Genomic DNA, 24,211 nt, shown 5'->3' on the forward strand with positions numbered 1-24,211 from the left:
GGGCAACAAGCTGCGCCGCAACCCCCAGCAAATTAGGCATTGGCAAACAGCCTCACATGTATTCTATCAAAATAACACTCTTAAATATTTATAAAGAAAAATACAATGTGAATATACATTTGCACACATACAATGCATCGCATCACGACAAATCAAAGTAATTCTTATTAAAATTGTACATATACATATATATATAGCGAGATTCATATCAGAACCCTTAAATAATTAGGAACCAAATAAATCACGTATCATATTTTAACGAAAACCGACTTATTTAAAAAAAATTGAAAAGAAGATCCTTTTACCAAATTGGCATATGTAATATGTTGTTTGAAAGATGTCACAGAATATGCTCACATTTGCTCATTTGTTGCAGAAGTGCATTAGCTTTCCTCTGAGCTCTACTTGTTCCGGTTTTACTCAACTCCACCAAATGATCATAGACACCATATTGCAATGCAGCCAATATTAAACAAGAATTATTCAACCCGAGCTCGAGAAGAACCGTGGTTGCACACTCCTTGTTTTTTGGAGTCCCGTCTTTAACTAACCCGACAAGCGTCTCAATTACTGACAACTGTCCGATCCCAGTCTGCCCTTCGGGATGCTTTGCAAGAAGTGAAAGAATTGAAAGTGCTTCATCCACCATCCCTAAAGACTTATCTTTTAAAAGATGAAGCAACGGTTCGATAATCCCCGCTTTTATAGCTCGGGTTTTGTTTGATTGGTTCAGTGAAAGGTTAAATAAAGCAGTTGCAGCGTCTTTTTTGCCTCGGATTGACCCGTTTTGTAATAGTTTGACCAGTGGTGGGATCCCTTTTAAGCAACCGATCATCACTTTGTTTTCGTTCAACATTGACAGACTAAACAAAGTAGCAGCCGAGTTTTCCCGAGCTTCATCCGTACCCGTTTGAAGAACTTCAATAACCGCAGGGATCGCGCCTTCTCGGGCTATAAGTCGCTTATTAGCCTCGTCGAGTGATAAGTTTAACAATGCGGTTACCGAGTGTTCTTTGACTTTTTGGTTAGGGGAGTACAGGAGTTTGACCAAAGGCGGGATTGCTCCACAATTCGCGATTAAGATTCTGTTTCCAGGATGCTCCTTGGATAACAATCGTATTTTCTCGACGGCTTGACATTGTGTAGTGAGTTGACTCGATGACATGTTTTGGATCAATGAAGCTACCTCGTCTATGAAGGCGTTTTGGTGTTCTGACATCATGTGGCTTTCTTTTTTTGGTAGCTCAAAGTTGTTCTTTTCACACCATTGGATGATGAGGTTCCGGAGTGCAAAGTTTGGGGCGAGCGCTAGGTGACTCAATGTTTCTCCGGTTTTGGGGCACGTTCGGTGATTTGAATTTAACCATTTTTGGATGTTTTCCCACTCATATGTCTACAAGGGTTTGCACCAAATGAGTTAAAATTAATCGCTAGAACAATAATAAAGTAATACACATTACTAGATCTTTGTCTTATGGTTGACCATTAACAGAAGTCAACACATAAGTCAACCATCAAGGGGTGGCACAGTGGTAAACATCTGTTACCTCTCTTAAGTTTGAATCCAGCTTCCACCCATTTCTGCTTTAACCCCTCGAAGGTCAACTGCCTAGCCTATGCAGGGGTATAAGCGAGACAAGCTGCTTGTAAGCTACTCAAGATTGGCTCGCTAAAAGCTCAAATCAAGTCAAGCTTAAACGAGCTCGAGCCCGAGCATAAAAATAAACTTGTTTATCGAGCTCGAGCTGGTTTACTAGCCTAAACGAGTCTTATTACTTGTATAATTTTATTTATTATTTTAAATATATATTTATACAATATTAATATTATACAAAAATTATGATGAAAGCATCTAAATAATATTTATTATGTCATATATAAAATTATAATAAAAAGATGTACAAAAAATAATTATAAATGTATATAAGTTAATTTAAGAACTATAAAACGAGTCGAGCCCAAGCCGAGTGTCGAGCTTCAACAACTACTCACAAGCCAAGCTCGAGCTTTCAAAATAGAGCTTGAGGCTAGTCAAGCTTGTACTCGGCTTGTTTACACCCCTAACCATAACCTACACTTTACTTGGTCCCACAGTAGCAGGATGTTGGATGGGGCCGTGAGGGTTTTCCATAACAGCTTTTCATGGTAACCACCAACATGAACACCTAAGTTGGACCTAAAAAGTCAAACCCAAGAGGATAGAGCATATATACCTGTCCGGTAGCGATTATAACCGGATCTGTCATGATCTCAAGAGATATTGGACAAAGAAACTCATGAGGAATTAGCAAAGATAGACATCGGTCTAAGCATCTTAATGATGGAGAATCCTCGAGAACTTTATTAGCATTGCCATCAGTCTCATCAAAGCCTGCAACTTTTTTGAATTTCTTCAAAAGATCTACAATATGTTCGGTACTCTCTACATGCTTCGTAGTACCTCTTTCTTTCACAAGCTTTTTAACAGCTACTGTCTCGATTTCTAAGTCTCCAATGAAATATAAATCTAGTTTCTTTGCAAGTCTTTCTAATATTGCAATGTCCGCGTTTCTTTCATCATTTTTTGAGAAAATAATCATCATGTCCATGGCTAGTTCTATGTCTAATGTATCCGTTCTCCGTTTAGCTCCTTGTAGTTGCTTCTTAAGTAGCTCAATCTATGATATCAAAAGAAAGAATAAAAATTCGATTCCAAGAAAACTTTTTGAGGTCAAACAAATTACTCTTTTACTTCAAAATATGTATGAAAATAATTTCAACTTGGAGATTTTTGACATTATCAAACCTCGTATACAAGTAGTACAATTAGCGAATTTTAATGTTGGTTTTGTAGAATAAATTTGTATCAAGTTTTATGTTTGAAAAGTAATAAGTTTGACCTCAAAAGTCAAGCCATAATGTCAAATTCAAATGATTTAGTTGATTATATCTCATTATGATACATACTTTACTGAGTAATACAACTAAAACAAGGTAAGCATAGTTATGCATTCAATGTCGGTTGCATTCACTTTTTATGTTTGACTTTCAAAAGTCAAAACTATTAAGTTTCAAATTTAAATTTTGATACTGATAGTATAATGTCTTTCTATACCAATACTCAATCTCCAATTTTAACATGGTAGTAACTTTTTTTGCTGTAATTCTTATTAGAGCATGTTTGGGATTGAGTTTGAAAAATGCTTACTGGCTTATTGGCTTTTTCAAAAGCCATTTTGAAAAGCTAGGATTTGTAGCTTTTGAAAAACTGCTATTTAACCCTTTCAAAAAGCTAAAATAAAAAATATTTTTGCGATTGCCACACCTTTTAACTTATTGCTTTTTAAAAACACCAATAAGCCAATAAGCATTTTTTAAACTCAACCCCAAACATGCTCTTAATCTGTATAAATTTGAAGTTGGAAATAGATTGTTTGGCCAGCAAAAGTCTAACCCTAAATCTTTAGATCTGGGCACAAAACAGAAGAGTCTCTGCATTCCATAATGCCCTTTTGAGAAACAAGAGGAAATGGTCACATGTGCACATGAACATGAAGTGTTTCACTTTTTCCTCTAATATTCTCATTAATAAACAAATAAATTTGTGCTAAACGCATGTTACAACTTGTATTGCACGTTATTTAATGTCTCTTCCCAAGCATTTTCAAAGCAATATCTTTCATTTTTCATATATGAATATATAAAATTCATAACTAACTTTGAGTAGATAACCACAAGAACAACAATAAACATTTGTGCAGATAATTGTTTATGTGGTTTTAGTAGTTGTTAGAATGGGAGGCGTTCACTATATAACGAATCCTAAACAAAGAACCGCATAAACACTTAAACTTATTACTTTAATATGGTTATTTAACCGCCTTTTATTCTATCCAAGATTTGTATAATGAAGTTAAGAGAATCTAAAGATCAACTAGTATATCAGATCTTTTGATTTTAACCAAACTTGTTTATTTATTATTTATCACTAATTCAAGAATCTAAAACCATTTGATATAAGTATTTAAGGGTCAATAAGTCAATTTTTAAGAACACAAAAAGGCATTTAATATAAAGATTTATAGGTCAAGATTCAACTTACTTGCTCTTGAACTTCTTCAGAGATTCCAAGTTCTTCATACATCAATCCATCTAAAGCTTCATTCAACTTATCATACACATTATGAAATCTACACATAACTGCATCACCCTCCAATGCCTGAAAAACAAAAATCAACAACCACAAAAAGTTAAGTGGTTTTACATAAATACCCTTCCAAGATCTTGAAACACCAAAGCTCATGACTAACCAGAAAGATCTTGCTCCCAAAGTTACATTGCTTCAACAGCTTCTTAGCAGAAAGCAGAGCCTTTTTAAGATGAAGAAAAGACTGAAATGCCCTTGTGGGCATAGCCTGATTTATCTCTTTAATCTCTTCCAAAAGTGGGATTAAAAGCTTTAACCTTCTCACAAGCTTCAAACACTCTTTTCTTTGTGTTCTTCTGAACCCAGTATAAGATCCCACTGTCTCAATCATCTCCATCATCTCTGCAACCACATCATTACCATTACCATTGCCATCATCACCTTCATTATTTCTCAAAATACCCATATTGCCCTTGTCAGCCATACCAATCAAGATTCAAGATTCAAGCTTTAATAAATTAATTATAATTAAAGCTGAATGCTCTAAGTGCAATCTTGTAAAGAAAGTGGCTACTTGATTTCAATGGAGAAAACTAAAATAAAATAAAAGAAATGAAGGATAGGAGTGGGAGTGAAAGTAAAGGCAGCAGGAAAAGGCGGCCCCTTTTATAGATTTATTATTATTAATATTAAAGGCTCATTTTCATCTTCTTCATGTACCCATTGTTTTTATATCATCGTGTGGAATCTTCTTGCAAGTTAGCAGTTATTTTATAAAAATATATTGAAAAGAATGTGATTAGGTGTCTTGATGAGTGAGTGTGGTACAAATTTAGGTGAAATTGACAATACTCAACGGTACTAAACTACTACTAATCTGATGAGATCCTTTTTGGACATATTCGTATAAAATACTACTTTCTTTATTCAAGACAAAACATTTTTAAAATATAGTTTTACGTATTGAAAATAGTTTTTTTTTTTTTCATGATGTTTAGAGCATGTCACATGAGTTGTGATCTATGTTTTTTCATGTGACATTGAGCATGGATGAAATTGGATCACATTTAATGGAAGAGGAAGAATTTTCATACAACAATTGTTATTATGTAAAGTGTTGATATGATATCATATGAGATGTAATACGAAAGAAAGTGTAGATATCTATTTGTTCGTTACAATTGACGCTTGAGACCGTAAATTATGCAAGGAGTCACGGATAAAGTGGTTACTGTGCGTCAAAGATTGAAGAACACGTGTGAGCAGCGAAAGAGTTACCGACAAGTAACATGGACGTGTGGAAATTTTGGAAGCAGATCAAATGATGTTAAAATCATCACACTGGAAAGGGAACATCATATTTGGAAAGCGAGTCAAGTTGGACCTTTATTCATTGGTTTGTTCGGGACTTATAGTGAACTCAAAACTTGACCTATAAGTTGTATTTTTCACTAACATTGAAAGAGAAGTGCAGCACTTCTAACTTATGTTGCCAACATAAATGCATGACCGATAAAAAAAATGTGATATTGTTAGCAAAACTACGAGTGATTAAAAATAAAAGATTGATCGAGGAGTCGTAATCAATGCTAGGTTGAAAGGTAAACAAGGTTAGAAAGAAGCATATTGGACAAGTTAAAGCTCAATGGAGACATTGAAGGTAAAGCTTGACTTGATGTCTCGAAGCTGTGAAGGAACAAATCTGAATTATTAAAAGCCATGAAATCAAACAAGGACAATCTACAAATCTGATTTTTTTCTCGGATACTTCATATCCAAAACCTTGTATTTGTTAAAGTTGATGACAGAATTAAATACTAATTGTTTTGTTCGATTTGGTTAAAGTTCATTATGTGCTTATACTTTCTATCAATGAAACAACATTTTGCACCATGGTATTGAGTAGTGATAAAAAAGTGGTGTGTCATAACACATAGCCGATGTTGACTATTTCGCGCACAAGGAACTCACGACTGTGTTTTTTTCTTTTTTCCTTTTTTTTTATTTTTTGCTTGAATGCAAACTTCCTATGAGACCACTCATCTACATTACATTGACGTAAACACGTTTAACTATGGAGTTCTTTTCTCACTACTAACTAATAATCCCAAAAGTCCTGGTGTTACTCGAGGTTGAGCATTTCCTATAACTTGTTATCTCTCATATACTAAATGATGTTGCGTTTTCTAAGTTGTACGTCGAATATGTTACAAGTCTTGCCGGGAGAATTGAGACAAGCAAATGAAGGAGACATGAAGGGTGACTTGGAGCAAACAAATGAATGAGACATGGTACTAATGACCATGATTAAGAAAAAGAACATGATGAATATTGTTACACTAAGTATAGAATGGATTATGAGACCGACTCACTAATGATGAAGTATGTGGGCACTAAGCTTAAAATAGAGGTTTTTTCTTGGATATTATATGGCAAATATACATTATATGGCAAATATACATGGCGTGTATTGACGCAAAGAGTTTTCATATTAATACATGTGGTATTTACATGGATGGAAGAGAATGTCCTAAGAAAAGATATGTGCTTACATAATGACAATGATGGACCGCTTGATGGTTATCATTTGAAAACAAATGAAAGGTGTATGTCATACCAATTTTATGATTTTCAATACATGCTAGCATAGTTGTAAAAATTCTTAACTAGACGCCGATTAATCCTTATAAATTCCAATTAATCTCGTTTAGTTGCTAGTCCTCTCCCACCAGCCAACTAGCGACTAGATATTACTACAAGAATGCATGTTAGTGAGTTTAGACACCAAATTTATGATTTTCAACTCAAATTCACTCATTATTCATCAAAATAATTAAAATGGGTTTTACAATCTTTCACCCCACAATTTTGGTTCCCAAACATACGAAATTGTTTTGAAGACTTTAAACCATTTGTGCCCATTAACTAAGTCACAAAAATCATAATTTGGCTCTATTGAATAAAAATGTGATTTGTCTTCAAAAATTCACAATGAACCAATTCAACACTTAAATATCGTACATAATAAATTCGAAGGTGATTGTAATTGAATCCACGAGGTATTACTGTTCTAAAAACAACTTAAAAAAAAAGGCCCATTATAGGTGAAGTTAACAAGTTTGACTATTTATCACAAAATGACACACACTTTATTCAATCTTAACTAATTGTCAAATTAAGCATGCCTAGGAAGTTTTTAACTGTTAACCTTCCTTAGGCCATTGATAAAACTACTGAAAGTGGCAATCTTGATCTAGCATAAAATTTTATTATTTTAAAAAGTATATCCATTTCTAATCATAATAATACCTTCTCAAATGATGATGTTTCCTTGAGCCTTAGAACTTTACCTACTATTTTTGGAAGCCTCTTTATAACTTTAATCCAACGGGGTCATCTTTGTTTCTTCTCTAGAATCATAGTAAGACACACAAAACACACTTTTCCACTCTAGCCTCTTCTCCAAACATCCCACGATTTGTGCAGAAAAATAATGAAGTTTACATTGTGGCCCCACAAATTTTATATATCAACTTTTTCATTCATGTTTTCTTTATTTTGTCCTAGTTTGACTTTTTATTTACTTGGAATTAAACAAATTCACCACAACAACATGATAATTTAAAAACAATGCATACTAATTCACTTTCATATTTTAATACTTTATAGCTTAACGAGCTTATTGACCCGTGTGCTACACGGGTGGAAATATAAAATTCGTCAATTAAAAACACACACACACACATTATCTAACTATTTGAAGAAATGTAATAATACTGGTTTTTCAATGAACGAATTATTTTACATAAGTCTGTCAAAATGAAAAAAGACGACCATAGATGAAAATTTATTAATTTATACTTCTGAATTTAATAATTATAAGAGCTTACTGATATGAATATTAATGAAAAGGCTATTGCGTTAGTTTAAATTGAAACTCCATCCATACAATTCCTGTGTTTTCTAAACCAAAGCAACATGCAAAGACAAATTGAGTAACAAAAGATTAAGATATGATATAGATTGTTAGTTAAAGCATACCATAATATTGAAAAAAGCATTTAGAAATACATATTTATATTAAAACATCCAAGCTATGAAAGTTTTATTAAATGGTTCTTGAAAATCTATTTACAACTTAAAACATCAAACTAAAAAAAAGATATTAATTTGGTGAATATGCTAAAAAGCGTCTACAGATGGACGGCTAGGATTCTATATTTGGTGAATATTTTATGCATACAATAAATATTTTTTTGTAAAACAAAAACTTAGCCGAATTTATTAGGAGCTTAAAGGCCATCCACTCTTGAATATTAAATTTTATTTTTTATTTATTAAATTAGGAGAAAATTCTAAGAATGCATTCTTATTTATGGAAATTACTAAATCATCCGATAGAAATGTAGTAAAATGAGTTGCTTTAGTAAATATATAGATATGCTAAAAAGCGTCTACAGATGGACGGCTATGATTCTATATTTGGTGAATATTTTATGCATATGATAAATATTTTTTAGTAGAGCAAAAATTTAGCCAAATTTATTAGGAGTTTAAAGGCCATCCACTTTTGAATATTAAATTTTATTTTTCATTTATTAAATTAGGAGAAAATTCTAAGAATGCATTCTTATTTATGAAAATTACTAAAATCATCCAATAGGAATGTAGTAAATGAATTACTTTAATAGATATATAGATATATAAATTTAAAATATTTTGGTGTTACAGTTTATATATATATATATATATATATATATATATATATAGGGGTAGGTTATTGTACAATAATGGCTTATCGTACATTACGTACGCGACCTTCTAGAGCGTTAGATTAAAAAACACGTGGTGCCAGTTTCGTAAATAACCCAAACTAGTTCATCGATTACAAATCCATTCTAATCCAAATTTTGAACTCATCGCTCTATCTCATCCAATTTCTAAACCCTAATCAGAGCTTAAAGTATGAAATTTCTAAAGTCAAAAACCAAAATAAAATGAAACGTCATTAAATATCAATAATCTTCAAAATTGATCAAAAAATGATGATTTAATCAATCAAATTGATGTGTAGAAGGATTTAGATTCATCAATCGATTACGAAATTGCAGAATACTATACTCAATTGAGTTCTGATTATGGTTCAAAATATTACGTTTAAACGTTCTGAACAAAACTGAAGACACTAAAATGTTCTGACCAAAACGAACACATTTAAACGTTCAAGCAAAAACAAACACCTTTAAACGTTCTGACCAAAATGAACACCTTTAAATGTTCAAGTTTAGAAGTTCAGAACAAAAGGTTTAGAAGTTCAGAATCCTAATTAGAGCTCAGAATTAAACTGTAACATCCAACTTTTGTTAAATAATAGATAACAGAAAGTTTTGTTATTAACGGTGTGTCGTTAAGTTAGTCGTGTGTTTAGTGTTTGGATAATATTTGGACTTGGAAGTGTGAATGGGTTGTGGGGCCCATAACCCCCCTATATAAACCCAACCCCTCCACCCTTTCACCATTTTCTTTCTCTCCACACACCATAGAACACACATACTCTCTCAAGACCCGAATCCAAATCCGGGTTAAAGTAAGGAAGATCTTGGTGCTCAAAGTGTCTTCAAATAACAAGAATCACGTCCAGATTCTCGAGTCGTCTCGGATCCGAACCGAACCCGAAGCAAAAGGTAGGTTTCAGTTTAAATGGTTAAGTTTTTAGTCGGTTTCGACATGCAAACTGATAGGATGATAGATCGGGCTATGAAATGTAAGAAAAACATAAACTTGGTGAGTTATAACCTCACGGGTATGTTATAGGACAAAAAGGTGATGTTCGGCCCTCATAAAACACGGGTATACAGAGTTGGTACAACCCAAAACCCATAAAGAGGATAAAATCGGGTCCTAATAAAGAGTCACAGAGTAAAATAGCTTTAAAATGGCAAAAAAAGAAGAGATGTAAAAAAATGGATTTTTCCCATGAAAAGAGAAATTCTTTCATGAGAAGAGAAATTCCATGAGAAACGAAATTCTTCCATGAAAAGAGAAATTCTTCCATGAGAAGAGAAATTCCATGAGAAGCGAAATTCTTCCATGAGAAGAGAAATTCTTCCATGAGAAGAGAAATTCCATGAGAAGAGAAATTCTTTCATGCGAAATTCCATGACCCCCGTTAGTTGAGGGTTTCATTAGCATAGATATAAGAGATACCAGTAACAGATAATTGACACGCGTAATGTATTGTACAGTTAGCCGTGCACAACTAAGGAAGGGCATTACTATCAACGGCGAGAGAAACCGACTCTAGGTGAGTTTTTAGCCCCTTATCTGTTATGTTTTCGGGGTTGTGTGCATACCCAATGTGATAGTTGTTAATACACTTACCTTAAGTGATGAGTGTATGATATGCGTATGATATGTGTATGATTAAGTATTGAATGTTATGATAGAATGTTTATACGAATGAATGTGTATGTATGTGTGTGGTGAAGAGACAGGTATGGTTGTATGGTTAGTTGAGACAGAGGGACCAGACCCTAATAATATCTGAGATAGAAGGGACCAGGCCCTAATAATATCTGAGATGGACGGGACCAGACCCTAATAATATCTGAGACAGAAGGGACCAGACCCTAAAAATATCTGTGATGGTAGAGATGGTGTAGCATATGTTATACCATAGGGGATTAAGAAAGAAAGTATGAGAGCACGAATGAACGTATGTATGTATGTAAAGCAAGTATGAAAGAAGTAATAGTAAGTAAAGTCCGAAATACGTATCTCCGGACACGTATGAGTAAGAACATGAATGTACTGTATGTTAATTGATTAACTAGAACTAACTCAGCGTAGCTGACTTTTAGTATGCACGCGGGTGAATAGGATGCGACGGGTTGCTTGAGGGAAGACACGTGGCAACAAAGTGAAGACTGGCATCGAAGAAAAGAAGATTCACGTGTCGTTTACGTTACCTTTTAAGACTTAATGTATTTTGTTTAAAAACAAGCACTTATGTTATGTAAGAATGTTTAATATTATGTATTTCGCGAAAAGTTTTTAATTAACTCTGATTTTAGAACTGTGTTTATGAGTAAATCCAACGCCAAAGTAGGGCTTCCGGGAACGGGGCCTTACATAAACGTTCTAGACAAACCTTTAAACGTTCAGAAGCTCATATCTAAAATTAAACTATTTGTAACATGAAATTGAATGCTGAAATCACTTCATATAATCTCGTAATCATCAATCGACCATCGATTTAATCATCGATTTCATCATATGAACAAATCTGGAATGTATTTAAAGTTCTGCAAATGGGTGTCTACAAATGGTGTATCTCAATTCAATTCAATTCAATTCAATTCAATTGATGTGGTGATGGTGAAGGAGGTGTTTAAGTCAACCGAGACTTATGAAGTCAAAGGTTGCTTTGCAATGACCAGATTAGACCATCGAAGCAATGTATGTAATGTTTTTTAAATTATTTCACATAGATTTTAAATTAAGTTTTGACACTATTTGTTGGGTTATTAACGAGTTATGTGAATTTGCGCAGAGGTAAATGATTGGAGGTGCCACTAATGTAAGACTTAATTCTTACGATTGTTGTTTATTCAATTAATATGACAACATTGGCTTAGACATTAGACATATTTCGTAATCAAGTTTTTTATACACGAACGTCAGCATATAATCTGGATTCGTTTTTGTATTCAAGGAAGTAGACAAGGGGTGAGTTCGGCGACTCCCCGCAGCAACATACGCTCAAAGTCAAATTTCTCATTGAGCTATTTGATTTAGGCGCAATGTTTTTAATTATCTAGCATAGTGTGTTTTGTTACATCTTTTTGTTTCATTTGGCTTCAAGTTGTGACACATTGGTTATTTCGTTACATTTATATTCAACACAATTTTACGCAACCTCCCGGGCAATGCGGGGGGTCTAAATACTAGTTTTAACTAAAAACTAGTTGATGGACGAGTGATGACCCATTCATTAACAAGCCAATCCAAACATAGACTATTTATTAAAATGGTTAGAATCAGTGGCGAAGCTTGGCTTAGTAATAGCGGTGGCCGAAGTAACAGATCCAATATCTCGGGGGTGACCATGCTCAATGCCTATAAAATTATTTTCGGACAAAAGCGCGAAAATTTACCATACTAAGAAAAAAACGGCAATGACCGGGCCACCTCCGGTCCCTCTTATACTTCGTCCCTTGTTAGAATTGTTGACTTGCTTACTACTTAAACCATTATAAACATAATGTTAATCTTATTGTTTTCATGTCGTGTTGTATGTTGCTTGAGAAGTAACGCACCATTCAAATTTTTGATAAAATTTTATATATCAAAAGAATATTTTATAGTTACAAAAGAAAAAAATTATGGTGCGATACTTCAATAACACTTGTTATTGGCATTTTATAAATTACAAAACTATGCATAGTTGCGAAATACTTTTAAGTGAACGTTTTGTTATATTACTTTAGTTTGACTACTAACCCCTTTTAGTCAAGTTCTTAAATGTTACAAATAACTAACGTGACAGACAGGAAAAGTGAAAGTGTAGAAATCCTACAATAGAGAATGTGAAATGGTAAATCTATATATTGATATGTTATAACGTTACATCATCTGATATAGTAAACCACCAGGGAAATCAAAATGGAAAATCCTACATTCTAATCGCCTTTGTAAGCGACATTAACAAAAATGAAACATATGACTTTAACTTATACATTGATGGGTTATCATCGAATGTCTTTTTTTTTTTTTTTTCAAAGGAAAACTAACACACTTCTAAATTCTCCTACAACCCAATTACAAATTTATCTTATGGGATTTGAACTTTCCATCTCTATAATAGAAGAGAGGCACCTTACCATCATACTTATGTCTTTTGGAGTGGAGGTGGGCAAAAAAAACTGGTTCCCGGACTGACCCGAAACCGAACCGGTTTGAAACCAATTATGTAGAAACCGGTTTGGAAGCGATTAAAACCGTAGGTTCGGAACCGGTTTGTAATTTTCTCCACCAAAACCGGTTAACCGAACCGAAACCGGCCACAACCGGCAAAAACCAATCAAAACCTAAACTGAAACCAATCGTAACTTGGTCAAAAAACCGGTTTCAACCCGACCGAAACCAATCATAAACCGATTTTGACTTTTGTTGACCAAACGGAACCAGTTTTAGCACAACTAGTTTTGAGTTATAAACCGGTTGGTGCACATCTACTTTGGAGACATCAAATGTCTTTTTATTTAAAAGGAATGGCTAAGTTGAGAAGGGAAATAAAAACAGGGTTGTTAACAACTGACCGAAAATCTTGACGTGGCTTTGAAAAATGTCTAACCGAATCAAGCAAACCATTTTTGGTTCAAAGGTTAGGCAGTTTGTCATGTTCTTCCAAACCATATTGTTTTATGTAATTTTGACCATTTCCATTTTTTCTTTTCTCAAAATTCATAAAAGTTTAATAATGGAATCCAAGCCCATGTAAAAACAACATATGGTGTTTTGTTTTACGTGGTTTACAAAATCACAAGATAGGAGGGAGGGAAACGGCGAAGAAGACGACGATTTTTGAGAGAGAAGCCGAAACGTTCACAATATGACAATATCATGAGTTGCCGGAAAAAAATTTAAGATTGACTTTCAAATTAGATTTAGCGGCAACAACAACAATCGTACATAGTATAATCTTACTCATAGCTAGGCTATTGGTAGGTTTTGGGGTGAGATGTAGGCGAAGTGTACCTCTATCCCAATGGAGACTTGGCAGGACATACTGTCGTACGTCTTTTCAAGATCAATAAACATCATATGCAGATCTCGTTTTATTCTCCCTATATTATTCCATCAATATTCTTAATTTCTTTTAAAATTTGAAAGAAGTTCGTATTAGACCTAGCAATATTACTAATATAGAAAGAGTAAGCCAAATTTATTATTATTTGAATAAGAAATCAAGTGTACCATCAAACATGTCCATTCCATAACGATTAAGATTTTATGAACGAGTTTCAACATCATACATGCAACAACTTTTAGTTTATGACTTGATGTACATAACTATCTATTTCGCTTCAAACAAACTATTAAACCATCCGTACTAATTGACCATTAACAGAAAACACGTGTGATCAAATCGACCAACTTATTTAGGTTTAGCTGATCTAACTGGTTTCAATTATACAGTGAACACTCTTAATCAAATTCATTTAATATTTCTCACAAATGAAGAATAGCATTAATATTGGGAGTGGGGGACAAGATGGTTGAGTCATAAGCGGTTTTTGTGGGTTCTAAAAAAGGAAAGTGGATTGAAATGAAATGAAATGAAATGGACCCCTTCATCACGCGTATGTTCCATGTGAACCATTGCTTTCCATGTTCCTATATCCATATTCATTTAAACCATTTAATATAATATTATCTATTTTTTTTGTGATAGCATTATTTGTGCTTCATTTGTCCACATAAATCATATTTATTTTTCGTATATCTATACTATTTTGAAAATATAAAATATAGACCAAATTCATACCATTTATTTATGAAAAAGTATGATGGTGACCAAATATTAAAATAAAGTTGTTTTGTTTGACTAATCCTTCTACTACTCTTGTAGGGTTGAGGCATGTGGCCAAAAGGACCGTAACACTACGTCTTGTACCTGAAATTTAGTACAAGAAGGCTTGCAGGTAGGCTTATGACTCTTTAATGCCAACCCTCCCATAAATTGGCGACAACCAAGATGGATCTGTGACGGAATGATAGGTTGATTATTGTTATTTTTATTTTATCATTACTAATTGAGTTTTTTTTTAGTTCAGTTATATACTTATATGTATATATGTGCATAAATAATCCAAATGAACCACTAGTAAAAACAAACCTTTATATACTTAATGTTCCATAAAAGATATATTATATGTCGAATAGTTTTTATTATAATCATTTATAACTTAAATACTATTTTTTTCTGCCAATTGATTCTCAGCCCAAATAGTTGAGGTAAGACACTCAAAGACTTCATTTTAAAAAAAATGTTCAAGTCTTACTTGTGATTTAAAAAGGTAGGGGGTTCTAGATTAGGCCAGGAAATTTTCTCACTTGTGTATTATTGACCTAGTTCTAGAAGAGGTGGTTAACTGAACTGTGTTTTGCTATAACGAAAAAAAGCTGGGTTGCTTGTAATTAATTAACAATTGGTTAATAAAATCTAAATTATGAAGGTTTTAGGATCAAATACAAAAACTTTTGAACATGAATACAGTAAAAACCAACATGTTATTATTAGGTTTGTGTTTGTAACTGTTTGCTATTATTTTTTGTTCATGTTTGCTTCTTTCCGATTATGAGATATTATAAATATTTGTTGATTTGTATTTTGTTGATAGGCTTGTTTCTTTTGTTGTTATTATTTGTTACTGATCTTGATTCTTTTGTTGTTATTATTAGGTTTATTTTTTTTTTATTATTATTATTATCAAATATTGCTTATGTAGATTGGTATTATAGTTGATATTGTTTCCTACGTTATCATTTTTTGTATATTAATATTGTCTCCCACGTTCTCATGTTAAGAATTTTTTTTTCTTTTACCTTAAACCTCCCAAAATACGAAGCATCCGTTAGATTCGATTTTAACGACCATAACAAGATTCAAGTGACCCATTGTTACATCTAATTTAACTTAGTAATAAATATTATATATTTACTTAGACTAAATTAATATATTCTATTTAGCTATCTAATAGATAGATTGTCTTCTACTCAAATATTCATGAAGCTTGTCCTTCGTGAGGCTCGAAGCTCAAACGGATCATTCTTTAGGAAGTCAAGCATCTCCAACGTGGGTTTTCGAGCATTTTAAACGTCAAGATGGTCGGACGCCAGCATTGAAGGACATGTCTGCACACATTTGGCAATGGAATGTTCGGAAATCCGGATGTTAAATTAACGATGGTGTAAAAATAGAATAATGTTGTGTTATGCTCATGTCATAGTCTTACACTGATAGGTTTGTTAATATCGAAAGTAATTGTTTAACCATCAAAATTAAGCCAATGACATCTAACAAGTCATTTCTAACAACAAATTATTCGAAATTGAACATATTTATAAAAGGAGAAGTATCGGACATACACGAAATAATTTGGTTATGATTAAATAAATAAGTAAATAAGAAAACATTTTTTTCATAAGTTTATCTGAGAAGTATAGTTGAAATTAGGGAAAAAATTGCTTCTAGTCCTTGTTGGAAAAATGGTGTTTTTAATTTAACAATAGGAGAGTGTATTAAATTAAAGACAACTAGCAAACGACTTCTGTAATTATTTGCTAAAAGAAGCAAACCAACTAAGTAACTATTAAGATAGCCAAAACTACCCTGTCTTCCTGGTCTTAGAAGCCGTTTGCAGAACCGCATAGCGGGTTAAGTATTATACGATATTGGGCAAAGTGTACTTACAACTTTTATTCGTCTTTTTTTTACCAATTAGTTGACCGACCCGTTTTGCTCAACTTCGTCCAACAGATTATCACTCTCTAAGATTGGTGAAGAAGTTAATTGCATTTTTATTATTTGAAAGTCAAACTGTAGTTTTGAAAGTAATTTGCTGCAATACTTTTGTTATTTATTTGTGTTTTGAGTTGTTACTACATTCTCGGTTGGATCGATTTATGTTTTCGGATTTGTTACTACATTCTCGGGCTGATCGGTTTGTGTTACGGGTTAATATGGGAATGTGGGGCAACATACAATCAGCTTACCAGCAATAGCAGCAGTCAAGTTGTTGTCAAGGGCATTTTTGGAAATGGTTTGAAAATTGTTTGGGTCAGATGAAGCACTAATGGATATTGAGATTTGGAACAATGAGTTATGGATGTTCGAGCATTTAGATATAATGCAAACGGGTTGAGGCTTGATGTCAAGGACATTTTGGTCATTCGAAACATTAAGAGAAATTTAATTATTTTTGGCAATTTGACTTTATAAAGTCAAGCTGCAGTTTTGTGTTATTAATTGACTTTTTTACTACATATAGTTCAATGTAAAAGTCAAATATGGTACCATTCAATGTGCAACAATCTGTTTAAAGAGAGTAGTTATTCTTGTTCATTACAACATGGTAATAGTATATGTAGTTGATATTGAAGTTACAATATTTGAGGGGTAACAAATAATAATAAGTTCAGTAGTACTTGTTGTTAATAAGGTCTTAAGAAACTTCAAAAAAAATATAAAAAAAAGTTAAAAGTAATTGTTTAGGAGTTTTTAAGTTTTCTCTTTAATATATATATATATATATATATATATATATATATAATATGTTAAAGAGCCTCTACCCAGGGGTGTGCGTGGTGCACTTCGGTGCGGTTTTTAACTAAAATTGAAAACCCGACTTTCGGTTTTATGATACTTTAAAACTGTTCGGCTTCGGGTTTTTGGTTTTCGGTTTTTGGTTTCTGGGTTTGGTTCGGTTTTGGATGTGATTTTTCCGGTTTTGCTAATCGAGCCAAAACTTTTGGGCCAAGAAAAACTTGACCCTAGATATTGTGTAACATCCCGAAATTTCTAAAGTAATATTTAATATATTATTTTGTCGGGTGAAATAAACGAATTAGTGGAACGATAATAATAACAGCAAAATATGAAGACTTAGTAGGATAATTAGATGGGATTAGATAGGGACCAAAAGGAAATATGGGCCTTCGGCCCATGGGTTTAAGAGAGTATAAATACCCCCTTAAACCCCAATCCTTTCCATTCCATCCATTTATCCATCCTAATCTTTACACACCCAAAACACACACGACCCGAACCAAGATCCAAAGGCGAGGACCCGAGCTTGTTGGTGCTAGATCGTCGTGACGAACCAAAGCAACAAGACCAGCTCGTGTTCGTAGTTCGACTCATTTACGGTACGTTTATATCGAGAACTTGTTCGTTTAGGTTTGGATTAGTATAGAAATGATAGATCTGTGTTTGTATGGTAAAAACGAATCCAACAAAGCTAAACTTACTGAAAATGGTTATGATTTGATGGGTTAATCGATTGATAAAAGAACCCGTAACCTATATGCCTAAATCGCACCCTTTAAACATCGATGTTAGGTCGATTTGATGGTTGGGGTTTGTAGGCGCTGGTCAGACGATTCCGTGGATACCTAAATCGAGTTATTTGGTTAAGAAACGAAGGATTTAAGAACGAACAGTAGCTGCAGCCGACAACTTCGCCTGCAAGCTAAGTTCGCCTGATGAACTTCGCCTGCAAAGCTAAGTTCGCCTGATAACAACTTCGCCTAAAGCTAAGTTCGCCTGATGACAACTTCGCCTAAAGCTAAGTTCGCCTGATGACAACTTCGCCTAAAGCTAAGTTCGCCTGATGACAACTTCGCCTAAAGCTAAGTTCGCCTAAGGTTTAACTTCGCCTAAAGTCAAGTTCGATTAGAAAATAAATTAAAAACCTAATGAAAAATGTGTTAAGATAGTTAATGTAAATAAAATTTTTCCAAGCTGACCTGGCAGCTCGACCCCAGCCAGGGGCTCTGCCCCTTGGACCCTGCTAGGGGCTGCCGCCCCTAGACCCCGCTGCCAGGGGCGCTGCCCCCGGACCCCCGTTCGTTGTGGGTAGTAATTAAGACTAGAAAGATGATATGAGTAGTGATAGTTAATTGATATGTATACTTGTTATACAGTCAGCCGTGCACAGCTGAAGAAAGGGATTACGATTAACGGTGAACGTAACCGTGTTCAGGTGAGTTTCTAGCCCCATTTCCTTGTTATGTTTTCGGGGCTGTGTGCATACTCGATGTGAAGTGTGAATACACTTACCTTAAGTGGTAAGTGTATGCTATAGATGTTATACGAGGTAGCTATTATATAATACTTGTCGGGGCGTGAACGATCTTCGGATATTGCACGCATCGCCAAGGATAGTGATTGCCAAGTGGTTATTAGTGTGTATGAATGCTATGATGTGACTTGCTTATTATGTAAATGATATGAAGCGTGTTGTAGACAAGTAGAGGTAGAGCGTGTTAGAAGTGGCAAGAGTGTAGTAAGAGTGTTAGTGGCATGACGATAGTACGTGGTAGGGTAAGCCTATACGTGACTACGTCATTAAAGTGGCAAAGTGGCAAAGTGGCATAACGTTTTACGTTATTAAAGCGGCAAAGTGGCAAAGTGGCATAACGCTATACGTTATTAAAGCGGCAAAGTGGCAAGGTGGTAGGTGTAAATAAGAGGCTAAGTGGTAAGGTAAGCAGGTTAGATAGTGGACTACGTGTCTTCGGATACGTATATGATGCATGTAGTGGTTGTATGATAAGTTGCTTGATTAACCAGAACTCACTCAGCGTAGCTGACTTTTAGTATGCACGCAGGTGATCAGACCAAAGAACTAGCATGAGGATGGCACATGGCATGGATTGAACGGCTGGCATCTTAAGATGGAAGAAAAGATGTTTTAAATGTAATGATTTGTTTTATAGTATCAAAGAAGAGATTGAAAGTTTTGTAATGAATGCTTCAAGTAAACGTTTCCGCGAAAGTTTTAATTAACTCTGATTGCAAGAACTGTGTTTATGAGTAAATCCGACGCTAAAATAGGGCTACCGGGTTCGGGGCCTTACATATTGAAATGGGAATGATATTTTTTTTCTTTAAATTAATGATTAATAGAATATTAAATATTTGAACCTTAAATATTAAAATCTAATAAAAGATAGATTTAAAATTAAAATTCAAAATCAAATTTATAAGGACCATTATTATTATTTATTTATCATATGTAGTGTAAGGCCCCGTTACCGGTAGCCCTACTTTAGCGTCGGATTTACTCATAAACACAGTTCTAAATATCAGAGTTAATTAAAACATTTACGCGGAATATAAAACTTTCATAAAACATTACATAATTCATAACTTGTCTCAAAACATCCTTTGTCTTTCAACATTAAAGCATTAAAATTTAAACATCATAAGTCTTCAGACGCCAGACTCTTGTTCAATGCCACGTGTCTCCTCAAGCGAGCTGCCTCATCCTACTCACCTGCGTGCATACTAAAAGTCAGCTACGCTGAGTGAGTTCTAGTTAATCATACACTATACAATACACATAAACTTATATTCTTTCATTCATACTTTCATACTTTCATTCTTTCATTCTTTCTTTTGTATTAACTTACCTTCATATCTTACGTTATAAAGAGCATTACGCCCTACATTCCTCGAGTATTATTAGGGCTCGGTACCCTCCTTCCTCGAGTATTATTAGGGCTCGGTACCCTCCTTCCTCGAGTATTATTAGGGCTCGGTACCCTCCTTCCTCGAGTATTATTAGGGCTCGGTACCCTCTTTCCTCGAGTATTATTAGGGCTCGGTTCCCTCTTTCCACGAGTATTATTAGGGCTCGGTTTCCCTCTTTCCTCGAATATTAGTAGGGTTCGGTTCCCTAGTTCTCGAATATTAGTAGGGTTCGATTCCCTCTTCGTTACCATACAACCATACATCATACCTCGAGTATTATTAGGGCTCGGTACCCTTTTCGTAACCATACAACCATGCAACCGTCATTTCCTTCTTTTATTAACTTTATCACGTTCATACACATAAGCATACATATCATACTTACCTTATACATAGCGTTACAACCTGACAGTACGTGCAATATCCGAAGATCGTTCACGTGCCGTCAAGCCATCATTCATACATATCACATTATTCACATAAGGCATACACTTATCTCTTAGGATAAGCGTATTAACAAACATATTGAGTATGCACACAGCCCCGAAAACATAACACATAAATGGGGCTAGAAACTCACCTGAACACGGTTACGTTCACCGTTAATCGTAATCCCTTTCTTCAGTTGTGCACGGCTGACTGTATAACAAGTATACGTATCAATTAACTATCACTTCTCATAATGTATTTCTATCTTTATATGACCCACAACGAACGGGGGTCCGGGGGCAGCGCCCCTGGCAGCGGGGTCTAGGGGCGGCAGCCCCTAGCAGGGTCCAAGGGGCAGAGCCCCTGGCTGGGGTCGAGCTGCCAGGTCAGCTTGGAAAAATTTTATTTACATTAACTATCTTAACACATTTTTCATTAGATTTTTAATTTATTTTCTAATCGAACTTGACTTTAAGCGAAGTTAAACCTTAGGCGAACTTAGCTTTAGGCGAAGTTAAACCTTAGGCGAACTTAGCTTTAGGCGAAGTTGTCATCAGGCGAACTTGGCTTTAGGCGAAGTTAAGCCTCAGGCGAACTTAGCTCTAGGCGAAGTTGTCATCAGGCGAACTTAGCTTTAGGCGAAGTTGCCATCAGGCGAACTTAGCTCTAGGCGAAGTTGTCATCAGGCGAACTTAGCTTTAGGCGAAGTTGCCATCAGGCGAACTTAGCTTGCAGGCGAAGTTCATCAGGCGAACTTGGCTTGCAGGCGAAGTTCATCGCTTTGAAGGCGAAGTTGCCCAGATGAAGGCGAAGTTGCCCAGATAGCCGCATTTTCGGTTTCTGTCCAACATTTCGAGCGATTTTAACACCCTTGTTACGGTTCAACATCACCCACTACGCTTCCCGACCATTTTCGGTCGTTTATACACTAAAAGCTCGGATCTTTAAACTTCAAAGATCAAGAATCATACATTTTTGAGCTTGTTTGGGTCTTGTTTATTTGCTTAATCACAACTAGTCTCTCTCTCTCACACTCTCGGATCTCGCCTCTCTCTTCCGGCCGCCGGCGGTTGAGGTGTGTGGTGTGTGTGTTTTGGAAGTGTTAGAGAGTATGGTAAAAATGAAGATATTTTGGGATTTTGGGGGTATTTATATCCCTGAAATCCCATTCTCATTTAACCCATCTCAATTAATCCAAGTCCAAGACCCGCTCCTTACCCGATATTAATTAATTACGCGAAATCACTAAACATAACTTCCTTTATTCATCGTTAAAATTTTAGGATGTTACATGTAGAAACCAAATATATTTGTTATTAATTATAAGGACCACTATTATTATTTATTAATCATATACAGAAATCAAATTTATAAGGACCACTATTATTATTTATTAATCATATGTAGAAACCAAATATATTTGTTATTAATGATATGTTAAAACTAAACAAATAGTCATCGGTAGATTTTGTTTTAATGGTTATGGTTAAGATGCTATGGTTATTTCGATTCTTAAAAAAAATACAAAACCAGAACAAAGCCAATATTTCTGTTTTTGCTAAAGTTCAAAACCGAATCGTTGGTTTCTAATTCGGTTTGGTTCTATCGGTTCGTTTTTTTTTTTTGGTTTTTTCAATTTCGGTTATGTTTCTTCGATTTTGTACACACCCCTAACTCAAACTCCCGCGGCCTAAACATAGATTAGCTAGTCGCTACCGGCTAGGGATGATAATAGGTCGGGTATTGGTAATCCTAGTTTTACACCTATTTATAAAGTCGTGTCCCATACGGCCATACCCGGCTCATTACCCATTGGATATTTGTTGGGTAATTATTCGTCAGACATCCGGCATATCCGTGAATATTGAGTATACCCGTTAGTTTGTAAAAAAAAATACCCTTTGGAATTTTCAAGTATATATTTTTACCATTCTAATTTTTTTATGCATTTTATACATATAACAGCTATCACATATTAATATATGATACACTACATACATATGAATGCTACAGTAAATAAATAATATCATCATAAATTTTATATAATTAAATATATATATATATATATACTTTACAATATACATAATATCAATAACTACATATTCCGTAAGAAAGAAAAATATTTTTTTCTTTTAAATTTATGAACCTACTAAAATGAAGCATTAATATGCAAGGGTTAAGGGGAAATAAAAGTTAAAATTTAAAACTTATTATGTAAACCCAGTGGGCTTCAAGTATACTCGTTTCATATGTTTCGGGTATACACACGAGGCTAGGGCTTTTTTGTCATCCTTACTACAAGCAGACTAGTAAAATATTTTATACAAATTAATCAATGTATATTAATAATCACGTATACATATAACTTTTTCTAAACAAAGCCTCAAAAAAATTGAAGGCCCGAGCATGCTTATTTTTAGCTATAGTTGGGTCAGCCCTGAATCTAATATACGTATACATTTTGTTCAATCAAGACATACCCGATTCACAACATAAAATAACTGAACTAGTTAAAAAACATATAATGTTTCAGCCTTGGCTTGGTGGTAGACACTCTTGACTCTTAGGGAGAAGAACGAAGTTTAAATTATGACATGGTGTAAATTAGGAACAGAAGTAGATTGATTTGTGAGTTGCTACTATAAAAATAAAAACAGTCATTCAAAAAAAAAAAAAAAAACGCCAAGATCCACACTTTTCAAATTTCCAACATACATTCATTCAATTTGGATCAACAATTAATGTGAACACGTTTTTGTAATCAACTTGCAAAAATTCAGTCAAAAGTATGACATTAATATATCTCTCCTTTATTGAAGTACAACACAACATTACAAACTATAAAAAGACATTGATAAAGAAAAGGTTTAATAACCTTCAAGCACACTGAAAATAACATAACTTCTTCCAGTACCATATTTCGTTAGAGTTCGTTCGATATAATTTTATAAATGAAGAAACACTAATCGACCCCGGGCAGATTACGGATAATCTGGGGGTTTAGTAGATGTTTCCCACGAGGGTTAGGTCCGGCAAAGATGGTTATTCTTCAGATGACCTGCAAAACAGACACCGTGAGCTCGTCACTGAGAAGGGGGGGGGGGTTCCTCCTTGTGACCACCCTCCGGCGTGAGAATCAGACTAGATTGCTTTGAATATAAGTGTATATTAAGAGAAATAGCTAGAGAAGATAAGATGATGATACCGTTCCAAGGTGTTGGAGTATTTATAGCCGAAGGTAGGTTTCCAAGCAGGTACAGCCAGCTGTATAATATTCCTTTTCTACCAACTGTGGGCTACGTACGTGCCATGCTGGTGGTTGGTGGGTAGGCAGCGGCTGATAGTGACATGGCCGGCTGTGTACTATTCCTTTTCCACCAACTGCAGGCTATGTA

At 34.5% G+C, this 24,211-nt stretch overlaps 1 protein-coding gene across 1 annotated transcript; it reads right to left on the bottom strand.

Annotated features, from left to right (window-relative positions):
- Positions 1-80: 80 nt before the first annotated feature.
- On the bottom strand, positions 81-4,645 carry LOC143574171 (U-box domain-containing protein 15-like). The gene is made up of 4 exons (XM_077058859.1): positions 4,290-4,645; positions 4,082-4,198; positions 2,214-2,657; positions 81-1,393 (listed from the first exon to the last, which is right to left on the bottom strand). The coding sequence occupies exons 1-4, from the start codon at positions 4,608-4,610 to the stop codon at positions 341-343; spliced, it is 1,935 nt and encodes a 644-aa protein (XP_076914974.1). The 5' UTR covers positions 4,611-4,645; the 3' UTR covers positions 81-340.
- Between the last annotated feature and the right edge of the window lie 19,566 nt (positions 4,646-24,211).

Source organism: Bidens hawaiensis, unplaced genomic scaffold (genome assembly GCF_021521415.1).
Source record: "Bidens hawaiensis isolate Kalapana, Puna unplaced genomic scaffold, B.hawaiensis_p1.1 tig00026856_1, whole genome shotgun sequence".
NCBI classification, from domain to species: Eukaryota; Viridiplantae; Streptophyta; class Magnoliopsida; order Asterales; family Asteraceae; genus Bidens; species Bidens hawaiensis.